This window comes from Natator depressus, chromosome 5 (genome assembly GCF_965152275.1).
Source record: "Natator depressus isolate rNatDep1 chromosome 5, rNatDep2.hap1, whole genome shotgun sequence".
Taxonomy (NCBI): domain Eukaryota; kingdom Metazoa; phylum Chordata; order Testudines; family Cheloniidae; genus Natator; species Natator depressus.
Window position 1 is genome coordinate 127,663,810 of NC_134238.1, and position 15,549 is coordinate 127,679,358.

The 15,549-nt window shown below is 47.8% G+C and overlaps 1 protein-coding gene across 2 annotated transcripts in view; it reads left to right on the plus strand.

Moving 5' to 3' along the window:
• The first annotated feature begins 320 nt into the window (after nucleotides 1-320).
• Nucleotides 321-15,549, plus strand: part of LOC141987831 (metalloprotease TIKI1-like) — a 108,914-nt gene continuing 93,685 nt past the window's right edge. The window contains exons 1-2 of one of the 2 annotated variants that reach the window (XM_074953618.1): nucleotides 321-524; nucleotides 13,503-14,063. In XM_074953618.1, the coding sequence (XP_074809719.1) occupies nucleotides 405-524; nucleotides 13,503-14,063 (681 nt within the window). In that variant the 5' untranslated portion in view covers nucleotides 321-404. The remainder of the gene's footprint in view (nucleotides 525-13,502; nucleotides 14,064-15,549) is intronic. The other variant, XM_074953619.1, reaches the window with a different exon arrangement.

Here is a 15,549-nt window from a genome sequence, read left to right on the forward strand (position 1 = left end):
GCTCCCGGGCAGGGGACTGGGAGCAGCCCGCGCCCCGGGAAGACGTGTCCTCCCCCTGGGTAGGGTGGGGGGAGAGTTTAGGGTTAGGCACCTCCTGCGGCCAATCGCACGGAGCGGGTGACTTCGTGCCTCCATCCAGGGGCTGCCGCAGGAACTACAGAGCTGAGCCCAGCCTCCTGCAGGGGAGGAGAGGAGCGGCCGGTCCCCTCGGGAGGGCTCCCCGCTGCTGCCGCTGCAGAGCCCTGCTTCCCCCCCCCAGTCCCGGCATGGCGAGCCCCCCCTCCCGCGCGGCCCGGGGACCCTTTAAGGGGAGGGGGCAGGGGCTGGGAGGCCTGGTGTTGGGGTGACTCCGCTCCCCTCCGGCCAACGCTCGCGGCTCGCCAGTCCCCGGGCTCGGAGCGACGATGGTGCAGCTCGCCTGGGCTTGCCTGGTGCAAAGCTGCCTCCTCCTGCTGGCCCGAGCACGCCGGAGCCCGAGCCCCGCCAGCGGGGACCCAGCCGCCAGCTGCGAGCTCCACCGGAAAGTAAGTGGCCGGCCCGGCTCCGGTCCGGGGGAAAGTCCCTGCTGCAGGGGACAGGGCTGGGCTGTGAGGGACTTTCCCCTGCCTGGCCGGGAGCGCCTGGCTGCCCGGGGGTGGGAGATTTAACTTGCGGGGACCCGCCTTGCTCCCCTGGTAGCAGCCCGGCGTGGGACGTCTCCCCATGTGGGAGACCCGGGAGGCAGCCGCCTGTCCCACTTGCCTTCCTTCCTGGCTGGTTTGTGGGATGCAGTTTGGGGCTTTGCCCGCGCCCCGCGCAGGGAGAAGGGAAATCCTGGCTGCCCCCCCCCGGCTTTCCCTGCCTTCGGAGATCTGTGGGGTTCCCCCCCACCTCGTACAGCTCCGTTCTTTTGCTCGGAGACACGCTGGAGCAGGGGAGAACATCTCTCCATAGACAGGGGAGGGGGAAAGGAGCCGGGCACGGATGGCTAGCTCGTAAAAGATGAGGTGTAAATAGTGAAGTGATGGGATTTCCAGTGTCCGTAATGAGATCCAGCTAGGGGAGATAAGGAGGGGTGAGGAGCGCCAGCCTGCTGTTTGTGTGGGTCCTCGCCGTGTTTACTTTCTGCAGCTTTGATTCCTTTGGCAAATCACTCCAGTTTCAACCGCCCTCCCCCCCCCCCCTTTGCATCCTGCCAGTGATCAGAAGAAGTGTTCTCCAAACACGACCCTGTTTGTTCTAGCTCCTGATCCTGGTAAGGCCACCACTGTTTACTCTCTCTGCACAAGATGATTTGAATTAAAACGTCTCCTTCAACCTGCACTTCAGATCTTTTTGTGACATCCTGCAAATTCAACTAGATAGGTCCACAGATTCTGTACTGGACTTTTAAAGTTGGAATGAAAGGCTGCAAAAGGCAGGCGAATGGTTTCACTAGCAGAGGGAAGTGTAAACATGTTGAAAACTGTCCTAAGCCTGCTCTGTAGATGACCTCTGGGACCTTTTAACTTGAAAATGGTAACAGAACATAGATCCAAACAAAGAGTAAAACATTGCTCCTCACAATTTTTGCTTGAGACTATCTGACTGGTTTTTTTTAAATGACCATGTGATTCAGTTTTCCAGAGTTTCTTTGACAGTACGGAAAATTTACAGACGACTTGTTCTTTTTGTGCTCGTTTGCCTGTTTCCAGTCCTCTGAGGCATGGCATACCACGTTTTATTAAGGTACCCATAATGTATTATTCCCTCATGGAAATCTTGCTGTGGTGCTCTTTTAATAAGAACTGCTGCAAAAAATGTGTAACTAAAACCAGTTTCTCATAAAGTAGCCACCAGCAGTTTTTTCTTAGCGCTCAGAAAGGGTTCTTGCTGGAGCAGCTCGGAATATAGAAGAAGGTGAAATCAGAGCACAGAAGGATTAAATGCCTACTGTGAGCATCATGTGCAAACAGGGAATTGATGGTAATGGACATAATACACTTTTTTGTTTAATTAATTAAGGATGACCTCAATTGGTGCCTGCCTGGTATGGTATAGTTAAGCCTTGCTAGGATGGTTGCCTGGAGACAAACTAATAGTACAACCTGGCACTTATATAGCGTGTTACATGGCGTGTTATATAGCGTGTTACATGGTCAAAGACCTGTACAAACATTAACTAATGAATCCATACCCTGGGGAGGTAGCTATGGAATATTATGCCCATTTTATGGATGATGAGAATGAGAAATTAAAGTGACTTGCTCCAACCCACAGAGTGGCCCAGCTTTCTGCAAGGGTATTTGCCCCACATGTGCAATGCCAATTGTGTGTGCAAATCAGGGATGTGCCCCTAGGAATGGGCATGCATAAATCCCAAACTTCACAGCCACAGTGCTTGTTGGCGCATAGGAGGCAGGCACAAGGAAAGGGAGGGCGCAGACTTGGGAGAAATGGGACTGTTCTCCTGCTTCAGGGGCAAGTAACTCCCGTGACATAGTGGGAGTTACTAGTTGTGTGCAGTGTTGTTGTAGCTGTGCTGGTCCCAGGGTATTAGAGAGACAAGGTGCGGGAGGTAATATCCTTTATTGGACCAACTTCTGTTGGTGAGGGAGACAAGCTTTCAAGCTCCACAGAACTCTTCTTAGTGTCTGCAGTTATTAGTGCCCTACAACGCAGCTTAGCTCCAAGCTGTGGGTGTAGTTTTGGGGAGGGTCAGGGGGGCATTGACACCCCCTGCCCCCAAACTGCAAGGCTCGGGCAGGCATGGAATTTCCTCCCCCCGCCCCCCATGCACAGCCCTGTTGGAATTTCCTCCCCCCTGCCCCCCCCCCCAATATAGAAGTCAAACTGTGCCTATGCTCCAAGCACCACCTGAATCTGAATCTCCTTTCATAGTTTCTTTTACCTTTCAGTGTCGTGGCTTCCTGCTGGCTTTCGCCAAGACTCATTGCCAGGGCAGTTGGTTACTTTGGCACACTGTTTGCCAGAATTGCTACCTGGTTGCATTTCTGTTACTTTTTATTTTTTATGAGGATAGATTTTTGGCTTATTGCTCAAGCCCCAACCTGGACAGTTGACAACCGTACTAATTAGCAAGCTAGCAGCATAAACTTTTGTTATTACTGACCGGTTTGAGGGCGTCTCTACACGATTGAATTTGACTGTCTGAACATGATTTTTCGCAATGATATTAGCTGACCCATGTTGAGCATGATTAAGCAGCAAGTGAGGATGAGGACAAAACATGATGAACAAAAGCATAAGGCCAAGATTTTCAGAAGTGACTAGTGATTTTTGGAAGCCTCAGTTTTTGGGTGCCCAATTTGAAACACTTCAAAGGGGCCTGACTTTCAGAAAGTGCTGAGTACTCACACTCCGAAAATCAGATGCTTTTAAGGTATCTCAAGTTCGGCATTCAAAAAATCAAGGCACTCATAATCACTGGTCACTTTCAGAAACCTTAGCCATTCTTTCTCTAGTTCATTAAGAAGTGCTGCAGTGTGTTGGATTCAGTGCGTGGCTTAGAGGCAATCTGACCTGTTCTCATGTACCTGAGAAGTTGCTCAGCCTGGTTTGCCCCATCTACGCTCACTTCTAATGTTTAGTCCTGGGTTAGCTAACATGATTGCAGCCAGCCATGTTCAGACACAGCAAATTTCATAGTGTAGAGCAGACCTGAAAGGAGCTAGGATCCATTGAAGTGCAGGGCTCCTATACTTAGGGAGGTGACAAATCCACAATTGGCTCATCTCTGTGCACAATACACCGTTGGTTTTACAATGATTTGGGGATCCTGTGGGAGGATTTAGCAGCTGGCCAGTGGGGTCAGGTTGGAGACCCTTGTCATCAGGGAGCTGTGTGAAGGTTTGGTAGCTGGGAGAAGGCCAGGGATACCTTTTTATTGCTTTATCCACTTGTGAGCTTGTCTCCCATGCGCTCACTGCAGGGACGCCTACCTGTAGCCCACCTGTCTCATCCTGGGTCCTGCTGCCCCCTAATGAACTGTCCATACACCAGGCAGCAGTAGGGTCTGGGGCTTTCCCAATCAGAATCAATCAGGAATCAGGGCTTTGGAGCACCGCAGACTCGACTGTGTGTCACACTACAGGCAGCTTATCGGAGATGCCAGAGCGGGCCTAGCAGACGGCGCTCAAGCCCTGCCAAGGTAGAAGGTGGTTTGCCAGCCGGCCAGTCAATTTATTACTGGAGCCAGGATGTAAACCAGATTTCAGTGTAATCAGTGGCGGCACCCTCATAAAACTGGGTCATGTCTGGAGAGCAAGTGCCAGGCCAGGCTCGGCTCCCTTCAGAGGATGGGGCGTAGAAGCCATGGGCTTGTGTGAATTTGTAGCAAGGACTTTAAAAAACAAAAAAAGTTTTGGGGCATCTGTAAACTTTGGCAGAAAAAATTGTATTTATGGAAAACTGCAAGCCTCTGGTTGAAAACACCAACATGTTTTCACCAGCAGTTGATGCAACAAGGCTTTTACCCTTTGTCAAGAAAACCTGAGGTGAAATGTGTTAACGAAGTCTCATTATCTCCTGATTACTATGCCATTAAAATGTGAGACTGCCTGTAGTTTTCCATATTGACAGTCTGCTTCCTCAGGTCATTAGGACAGTGGGAGAAATGACACTATTCAATGATAGATTTTATTTTCAGGTCATATAAATAGGAGTATCCAGCTATTTTATTTTGTGTAAAAAGGAAACACACTCTTGAAATGCCACATGAACTCTTCTAACTCCATCTCTTTTTAAACAACATTCCCCATTGTGCCTGAAGTGGATAAAGTTTTTTTAAAATACCAGTTCCTCAAATTATGGGATATGCTTTTTCTTACCTCCCTAAATTGCTTTTACACCTGCCCTCCTCTGTGACTCCCAAACCTTCCATCCTGAGTGTGTGTATTCAGTGTCTGAAAGAGATAAGTTGCTATTTTAAGGAAGTGGCAAACAATAATTCTTCAGAGACCTTTCTTGTCAAAGCTCCATGTTATAGCTAAAACTGCAGCCAATAATTCTCCCCAAATCCTGAATTTTTGGCACAGTAGAAACCATTCTATGTTTTCCTGGGGGGAAAAAGCTTTTAAAAGAATTAATTTGCAAGAGTGTCTTTTGTGAACATTTAAGGTTTTCCCCATTCATGAACGAACTCTTTTGATCTGTTAGTGTATTTTGCTAAATGTTGATGCACATTTATGTGTTTAATGCCAGCCCCCAGGGATTAGCAGTTGTAGCTATTTACAAGTGTAGGGAGCATTGTTCATGATAAATGGGCCAATTAATCTAAACGGCTAACTTTTTCCCATTATATTTGCTTCTAAAGAGCATACGCAGTTTGTCCCTTTATGTTATCTCATCTGTCTGCTGTAAATTCTGGCTTTTAGTTTGAAAACTGATTTTTATTTTTCCTCTGGTGAAAAAGGTACTGAATTTGGATTCTTTTAATAGTTGTATGCAATGCAGTCCTTTTCCCCAGGCAAACTCCATTAAACTAGATTTAGGATATTAAGTATGCCAGTAATTTAAAGGAGGGGAAATGAAGAGAATATTATTAATAATGTATTTAACATTTGCAGTTAGGTGCATGGGGCACTTCACTCACTGTACAAAGACATAGACCCTGATCCTCAAAAGTCATTAAATACCTTTGGGGATCAGGGCCACAGTCCCTGCTTTGAATAGCTACAAGCTAAGTGGAATGTGACAAGATGGGACACTGAAAGAGATAAGCAGCAGACAAAGGAGACAGAAGGAGTGCAAAAAGCACACACAGAGTAAGATTTTGGGGCTGCTTGAGGGATGTATTCCCAGTTTTGTATTACAGTACTTTAAAAAAAAAAAAAAGCGTGAGAATATGGTAGTAAATTTAAAGAGGCCATGTGGTGCAACAGATTGGCCACTGGACTGGGACGCAGATGACCTGGGTTCTATTTCTGGCTCTGAATGATTACAGTGATAGAGGCCCTAAATGAGACTGGAGCCACTGTACGTTCACATAGTGACAGTCCCTGCCCTGAAGAATGTACAGTCTAAATACGCAAGACAGCCCCAGAGTGGGAGGGAAGAACAGAGGTGATGCGGTTTGGCAAGGTCACACGGCAAGTCACAAACAGAGCTAGGACTAGAACTTAGCACTCTTGATCCCCAGTTCAGTTCTGTACCCACTGCACCACACTGCCAGTGAAGAGTCCTTTCCTTTTTGATTTTCTAGGTTCTTGCTCGTTTGTCACTGGCTTTCTGGTAACCGGATGCCCAGTGTAATTCCACTGGAGATCTTTGTTTCTTCCCGTTGCTTAGCTGCATTATTTATTTTCTGTATCTCTGTAGTGTTTTACAGCAACCAATACAAGATTTCAATGGTTTTGAAATAACTATTGGGGAGGAAAATTACAGTATCCCTGATAGATGTGTTACAATAAAATACTTTGCGCAGATGTCATAAAAACCTTCCTGTTTGGCAGGTTGTAGCTCTGATCTACCAACAGGTCTTTGTCAGCACATGAAACAATATATGTCAACTGACAAATGAAGTAGGAGGTGTATATTTGGGGACTGGATGTTATGTCCTGTTACGGTCCCATAAATGCTGCTTGTGTCCTCCTGGAAAAGCAAGCCGGCAATTGCAGCAAAGCCTTTTGCTGTCGGTTTAAAATAGCTGGAATCTGGGGGTTGGTCTATTTCATGATGTCTCAAAAATAAATCCATGAAAAATCTATTGGAAACACCCTTTAGCAAGAGCATTTGGCACCTCTACTCTGCTAAAACAAATAAAAGGAAGTCAAGGTGCACACAGAATTGTAAAATTATCTAAAGGTAACTGGATCAGCTAACTTGAGGAGATAGCTTGGCACAGGATTCTGTTCCTAGTCATGCTAGTGACTGTGATTTGGCCTTAGGCAAGTAACATTGCCTCCCCATTTCCCTCAAACTCTTTTCTATCTTTTTAAGCTCTTTGAGGCAAGGACATATGTCTCCTACGATATGTGTGTGATGCGCCTATGACAGTAGGGTTCTGATCTCTGCTGGGGCCTATCTAGCTATGATTATCCGCACAATAATCCTCTGAGGCAGGATAGTGCTACTATGCCCATTTTACTGATGGAAACTGAGGCAGCCTGCAGTGGAGCAGGGGATTTAACCTAGGTCTCCCAAATCCTAGGCTTGTGTCCTGACCACTGGACCATCCTTCCTCTCCTCCATCTGGCATCTAGGCATCAATATACATAATAAAGTGACTGGTGCCTAAAATTGAGTGTGGTGTGATCCCTCTCTGGATCCTGTGAGTCTGATTTTCCTCTTACACTGGTGTAAATCAGGAATAAGTCATTGAAATTAGTGGAGTTACGTAGTCCCCTTTGCATCTCTCTGGCAGTGTCAAAGGACCGTAAAGTGTAATGCTCACTTTAAGGCCCCTTTCTGCTGCTGGAGCAGTGTAAAATGACCTTAGTGTAGAGTGGAATCAGACCCAGTGCCTTTATCTACTAAATGTTCTTGAAATGAGGTGAGAGAGAGAGGCTGCCAACTGTCGCATAGCGCTGGGAGGGTGAGCAAGCGTCACCACTGTTCCTGTGTTATCTCACAGCCACTTAGCACTTTGTCGAATTGCTCCCGTTTTGGGGGGAGGGGAGGAAGATGTTTGCTTGCTTTTTATCTCTAAGCTACATGGAAAAAATACCTAACAATAGAAGAGCTGCACAAGGGCAAGTTAGGATCAGTGTGTGATACGCACAGGGTGGAGTTTTCAAAGGCACTCGGCCTGGCTGTTTTCTCCTCCAAGCCCAGGGCAGTAAAATTAGGCCCATGCAGAATGCATTTGAAAGTCTCACCCACAATTTTCAGAGTAACAGCCATGTTAGTCTGTATTCACAAAAAGAAAAGGAGTACTTGTGGCACCTTAGAGACTAACCAATTTATTTGAGCATAAGCTTTCGTGAGCTACAGCTCAATTCATCGGATGCAGTGAGCTACAGCTCACTTCATCGGATGTAGCTCACGAAAGCTTATGCTCAAATAAATTGGTTAGTCTCTAAGGTGCCACAAGTACTCCTTTTCTTTTCATCCACAATTGCCATCTCAGGTACTTGGGTGGCTTTCAGTATCCTAGTATCTAAGCACCTCACACTCTGTAATGTATTTACTCTCTCAGCATCTCTGGGGAGCAGGGCAGGGCTGTTATCCCCATTGTACAGATGGGAAGCTGAGGTGCATGGGGGATTAAGTGATGTGCCCAAGGTCGCACAAGAAGCCTGTGGCAGAGCAGGGAACTGAACCCAGGTCTTCCCCATCTCAGGCTAGTGCTTTAACTGCTAGTCCCTCCTTCCTCTCACATCACTGCCACCCGTTCTCTCAGTCTATGCTGAGTAGAGCTCTGGCACAATTAAGGAACTTACTAGACACTTACTAACCAGAGGCCTATAACAAAGCTGTAGATTTTGTGGGGGGCTTTCGGGGGGAGAGAGTGGATGGAAGAAACACAAGGGAGCTCCAGAGGCAGCCCCTTTGGTGAGCTGCCCAACCTCCCTTCAATACCTTCTGTGGCTGGAAAGGGGGAGGCTGTTGGGGAAATGGGCGTAAGTAATAACACCTGCTCTCTTAGGAGAGTGGGGGTGTCAAATGCTTTGAATGCCGGCACCGCCTTCTGGCAGAAGATGCAACTTTGTGCAGCAACTTCTAAAGCTCTGTGTTGGCCAGCAGGATTGATTATGTTCAGGTGTTGGGCTCCTGTCCAGAGCAGACTTTGCCATGCAGTACTAAGGGTGTGCTTTCCCACCAGATGTGCCGTCCCTCCAAAGAGATGGTAAATGGAGGTCCATTCTGCCCATTTCTAATGCCTGTTCTTGTGGGAATTAACAATCCCATAATAGTTTTCAGAGAGAAGCGAGGAGGCCCAGCCTGCCCTCATTAGTAATAACTCTTGCTGCTGTTTAGTGCACAGAAATGTCTGTAGTAACATCCAAGTACTCTTTAGGCACAGAGATCTCATCTGAGACTGGGTGAGAGCCATGGCTGAGTGCATAACTGGGGCTGGCTTCTCCAACACAGTACACTATACTTACAGATTGCAAGCTCTTTGGGGCAGGGACTGTCATTCACTCTATGTCTGTACAGAGCCTAGCATGGTGGGGCCCTGATCTGTTTGGCCTGTAGATGCTACTGCAAAATAGTTCTTTAATAATAATAATAATCTACTTTCAGTATCTATCTGATTGCTTTCTAAAGGCCACTGAACTTCCCAGAGTATGTGAGTATTATGGCAATTACTCTTCTGGTGAGTTTGTTTATGATCCTGGATGAACCTCAATTGTCACCCTTTATGTTCCAGCCAGATAAAGCTCAGTTCTCTGCATGTTGGCTTTAGCCTTCCAGCAGCTTTTGTTTGGTTAAATTAGTTGAGCCAATGAAATTTTAAGCTAGCCAGAGGCAACTCTTTCCCTAAAATCCCTTTTAGCTTTGGCTCCTCCCGTGCATTGCCTGTCACATACAAGATCAGACCTGTTTAAAGCAAAGGATGCCCTTTCAATCCCCTCCATAGCTATGGCTGCTCTCCTGTCTTTTTGTTCGCTTGCAGCTAGTAAGTGACACCACTTGTCACTCCTCCTCTGTGGCTTCCATTTGTCTCCATTTGTTTTCTTGCCACATTAACGTCTCCCTCGCATTTTCCCTATTAACTAATAACTGGTTTAGTCCTCTATAAAATTAAAATGCTGGTAAATAAAAGGATATTACACTCTTTAAAGAGACCTCGTCAACTTGAAAATCACCTTGATTTTCATGGGAGCGGCTGGGTGTTCTGCGCTTGGAAAATCAGGCCATGTATTTATGCCTAAACGTAGGCACCCATTACAAAAAAAAAATCTTGGCCTTGAAATGTAGGCTTATGGTGCGTGCTTTGGAAAATCCCACCCTACCTCTGAAATCAACGGTAAAAACTCTCATAGACTTCAGCGGGAGAAGAGTTAAATCAACATTGAACACTCTGGCAAGTCGCACCCTGAGCGTACTATTCTTAGTGAAGGTTAAGGCTGTGCAGAAGTTGATGACACTCTGCCTGGGGAAAGCCTCCTTCCTTACTACAGGTGAGTAGCCCATTTGTAAGGATTTCACATCCTGGATGAGTGGATTCTCATTAAGTCAAAAATAAAATAAATCAGAATGACTGTCAAACACTGGGAAATGAAGCATCAGCACTGCAGCAAATACCCAGTCAACACTTACTCCAAACCAAACTGCTCCTGATACAGAATGACATTCCCTTGCCCAGGAAGGTCTCCTGTAACCACCTGGGGGATTGGGGAGATTTTTCTAAAGCACTGATAGCAGTTAGGTGCCTATCATTGGTGTTTTTGAAAATCTCCTTGTTGGTCTTCCAGGCTTACTTCTACACAGTTCTCTCTCCTGATATTTAAACATTTGGGGCTAGATTCTCCTCGCACTAAAGCCTGCTCTGGAAACACAGAGAGACCTTACAGTGGGTGTAAATTACATTAGAGGGGACTTTAGTGTAAAGGAGATTCCAGTGCTTGAGCCATCAAACTTCCCACAGATTCATTTTAAAATGGCCTCCCTTACTAGTGTTCTTAGTTCCTTTCTGTCCCCTGGCGCAGTTTTTCCTCCAGCTTTTCTAGTCTGTTTTGTTTTCTCTGTTTAATTGTGGTTAGCATTCTGTTTATCTTCCTCAGCCCAATCTTCTTTCACCTCCCCTTTCTATTCACGGCACTTATCTCACTTAGGTTTTGATTCATCAGACTATCCTCATTCAGCAAAGCAGTAACCCACGTGCTTAATTTAAAACCTGTGCTTAAGTTCCATTAAAATAATTGGACCTTAAGCACATGGATTCAGAAAAGCTTCCCTATTCAGGAAGGGGATGTGAACATGTGCCTGCTAAAGTCAGGGCAAGTGCTAAATTGGGCTTTGCTCCATGTCTATTTTCAATCTTCTGTTAGTTATTACTTTACATATTTCTGTCCCTTCCCTATGTCAAACCTCTTCCATCTCTATTAAACCACCCTCTCTATCCTCCCCCCTCTACTTTCTCTGCTTGCTTTTTCCTCATTCATGCTCCTTTCACTTTCTTTTTCCATAGTCATTTCCTCACATTCTTTTCATGTCCCTGCCCTCTCCTTCCTCTTTTCTTCATCTAGCATCTCATGGTCTGTTGTATTTTTCTAGCCTCTTCCTTCAGGCCAGCTGGACCCCTTTGCTCCTGTTTAGCTTCCTGCAGGATGAGGGAGTTGAGGACAGAGAAATCAGAGGAATCCCAACATGCCAGAAAAGCTAATTCAGGAATAGAGTGGTTTTTGTGGCATGTGTGTCCGTAACGTATTCCAATGTCCCATGCCAGCTGTGGGATGCACCTTTCACTTCTTCGGCATGCGTGTAACTTTGCCTCAGAACACTGCAGTCCTCACTTGATTTGGAGACCTAGTCTCTGGGTGACAGTAAAGTGGACGTGCTGGAGTTTTCAGCTGAGGAGTGCTGTGATCTGGAGCTGTGTTTGATAGAGAACATTCTCAGAAACCATTGTCTGGGATGAGCCACTGTGGAATTATCTTTCACATTAACTTCTGGCCCTAGGTTTCCACTGGAAATGCATAGGCAATGTGTTTCCAATAAGTCTTCTAAGGAGCCTGTTCTGCATTTACCAGCCAGAGCAAGGCATCTAAGCTCAACATCCACGCACACGTAAATCTAACCCCAGCTCTAGGGCAATCTTTTTGGCTGAAAGCTGACCGTATGTTTGAATTGAGTGTCTGGATGCCCCTGTTGGAGCCAGACATTCGATAACCAGATCTTCCTGCCGGGCAGGGATGGGGTGGAGATTCCAGATGTTTTGTGCTTCCCTGCTTGTGGGCAGACAATCAGGAGCAGATTGCCTCTTACAGCAGCACCGACCCCATTGTGTACTCTGATTGTAGATTACCTGGGCCCGCTCATCAGCTGGCGTGAACTGATGTAGCTCCTTCAAGTGAAGCCGTTGAAGACGTGGTGACACCATATATATTTACTGTCATGCCATAGACCACTCAAAGGCTTGATACAACATTACCCTCTAGGATTCTTTGAGATGTTATGGTCAGTTCTAGGGGAACACTTTAAATCATTCTCTATTAAAACAAACACAGTGACGTCTGAGAACCAGACAGAAATCTAAGCCACCACAGGGCAGGATCTTTTTAGAACTAGTTCTAAGGTTTGTTGCTACTAAAGTAACTAAGCTGTGCAGTTAAGAGTTTGAAGGCATCTGAAAACCATATGTTTTTTAAAAAATAAATGTAAAAGTTTTTTCTCTATTTCAAAAAACATTTGTTGGAACTGTGGGCCAGGTCTGGCTCTCAGGCAGCATTCTAGCTTCCTTTTTTGTCTTCTAAAGTAATTGCCTTTTTCTCCCAAAGCTGTGCTGAGATAGGTTACGCCGAGGGGTCAGGGATGGGCATCAGCCACCTGTGCAGCCTGTGTTTCCAAATTATTATCTGAGTATGTTCCTTATCCACCTGCCTGTTTATTTTTCATGTTATGTGCTGACTCAGAAGTTCTCCAAGGATGTGAAGCTTGGCAAGGGCATTCCCTCACCAAACAGATTTGCATCACAAAAAGCTGTGTCCAGGCTGTTTCCTGGATGAAAGTTTTCTGTCTCCATGCATGTTTCCTTTCTCCTGGAGGGCCTCAGAAATCATCCATGGATGCTAAAAACATGGGCTTTTCCTGATGGAGAGGTTGAAGGGTGGAGATAGTGGCAGCGAATCGACTTCACCAAAGCAATGGCCGCATTTGACCCACTCTGGCTGGGGGAGGTTGGCTAACGTAGATTCCGCTCCCTGGCTGGTATCTGCAGGCAGTGTTGTCGTCAACGGCAGGGCTGAAGTGTCTGTCACTTGGGTTTTGCTGTGAGATGGAGAGGCCAGAGCCACTGGTTTTATTTTTAAAAAAATAATGAAAATGGGGTTTTAGTGTTTTAAAAAACAAAGAAAAACCCGAGTAAGGCAGGGGGGATTTTACTACCAAAGGAATCTCACAAGCTGAAAAAACAACCACGGTCCCAAAAGCGTGGCAGGTCCACCTTTGTTAATAGTGCCTAGCTCTGATTATCAGTAGGTCTGAAGGCACTTCGCAAAGGAGGTCTGTCTCATTATCCTCATTTAACAGACAGGGAAACCGAGGCATGGAGAGGTGAAGTGATTCCCCCCGGGAGCTGGCCAGAGCCAGGAATAGAACTCAGGTCTCCTAAGTCTCCGCTCCATGTTCTACCACTAAACAACACTGCCTTCCTTTAGAAGGAGAGACCGTTCCTGTGGGCACCGAGAGTAACTCTACTGGCCAGCAACATCGTGTGGCCCATTGTATTTGGGGTGCAGACTTGCCGGCGTGAGGCAGATCATATTAAAACAATGTAACTATTTATAGCCTATGTCACTTGCCGTGGGTATTTCTCTCCTCTCCCCGTCTGTGTGATTTTTCTCCCCATGCCCCTCCCTCCTCTCCAGCCTGCAGGCCATTGTTCGTTTACTCGGCTGTGTTTCTCTTCCCTTCAGCAAAGCGAGCTTAACTCCTTCCTGTGGACTATAAAGAGAGACCCCCCATCTTACTTTTTTGGCACCATCCATGTCCCGTACACCCGGGTCTGGGATTTCATCCCTGAGAACTCCAAGAAGGCCTTCCAGCACAGCCACATTGTTTACTTTGAACTGGACCTTACAGACCCCTACACCATCTCCGCTCTCACCAGCTGCCAGCTGCTGCCACAAGGCGAGAACCTCCAGGACGTGCTCCCCCGGGACATCTACCGCCGGCTCAAGCGCCACCTGGAGTACGTCAAGCTCATGATGCCTTCGTGGATGACTCCGGACCAGCGGGGCAAAGGGCTCTATGCTGACTATCTCTTCAATGCCATCGCTGGGAACTGGGAACGGAAGAGACCTGTGTGGGTGATGCTGATGGTGAATTCTCTGACCGAGGTGGACATCAAGTCGCGTGGCGTCCCTGTCTTGGATCTCTACCTGGCCCAGGAAGCCGAGCGCCTGAGGAAGCAGACCGGGGCTGTGGAGAAAGTGGAGGAACAGTGCCATCCACTGAATGGGCTGAATTTTTCCCAGGTAAGAGGAAAACGGTGTTTGACGTGGAGCGACCAACTCTGAGGATGTCTAATAAGGACAAATATTTGAATACAGGGGCTCCCTACTGGAGAACCTGTGAACACAGATCTGGGAGACGCAGCCCTCAACTAGGGCCATGGTAGATGGGAGGGAGTGGTTGGGCAGGCGCAGCGCTCCAGCCAATGCAGTTACTGTGATACACCTTCCCTTCTCTCCCCAGGGTCCCTGAGTGGGACTCATCCTGTCCCCTCCCTGCACATATCGGGGAGTCTAGTACCAATGTGGGTGAAAAACTCACATCCCATCCCTGCTTGGAGCATGGAGGTGAGGGCTCCTGGCAACTTCTCTCCCCACCTCCCCCCCTGTCCAGGGCTGGGCACAATGAGGCTCTAAATCGCTTGATGCATACCGCATAGGCACCACACTATTAACCCCTTCTTTGCTGAGAAATGGCCATTTATTCTACTCTCTGAGCAATTTTTAATTCACGATAGGACTTTGCCTATGGCCCCAGAGATGGTGACTTTGCCTGTGTGATTGCATCCTTTGTCTCTCCTGTATGCACTGCACTGGTCAAGGTGACCTGCAATGGGGGAAAATCAGTTTGTGCCCTTTCTTTACTGCCTTATGGTGAACAAAGAAGTATATCCACTCTCAAACAAAGTATGTTTTTGCTTGTTTTGTGTGTGTTTCTTCTCAAAAATATCATAAACACACAGTCTTTCCTATTTTGTGCGAGGGTTTTTTGGGAGGCGCTCCCTCTGGGTAGAGGTGTGAAATCCAGTATTGCCAGGTCTCATGATTTCTTCATGAATCTCACGATGTTTCTTCAAGCCTCAGCTGCTAGAATCAAGTGATTCCATGAGAAGCTCAGTTTTTCTTAGACCAGGGGTCGGCAACCTTTGAGAAGTGGTGTGCCAAGTCTTCATTAATTTAAGGTTTCGCGTGCCAGTAATAAATTTTACATTTACAGGGGCCCCAGACTGGCAGCGGGCTGAGCAGTGCCGGCGGCTGGGACCCCGCTGCCGGTCTGGGGCTCCGTCTGCCGCCCGTGCTGCCGGTCTGGGGTCCCGGCCACCAGCCCTGCTTATCCCGCTGCCGGCCTGGATGGACGGAACCCTGGGCTGGCAGCGGGCTGAGCGGTGCCGGCAGCTGGGACCCGACTGGCAGGGCTGGCGGGCAGAACCCCAGACTGGCAGCGCGGGTGGCAGACGGAACCCCAGACTGGCAGCGCTCTGAGCCACTAAGCCCACTGCCAGTCTGGGGTTCCGTCCACCAGCCCCTGCCAGCCAGAGTCCAGGCTGCTGGCCCCGCTCAGCCCGCAGCCGGTCTGGGGTTCCGTCCGCTGGCCCCTGCCAGCCGGGGTCCCGTCCTGCTCAGCCCGGTGCCGGCCCGGGGTTCCGTCCATCCAGGCCGGCAGCGGGCTTAGTGGGGCTGGCAGCCAGGATCCTGGCTGGCAGCAGAGTGCCACTAAAAATCAGCATGC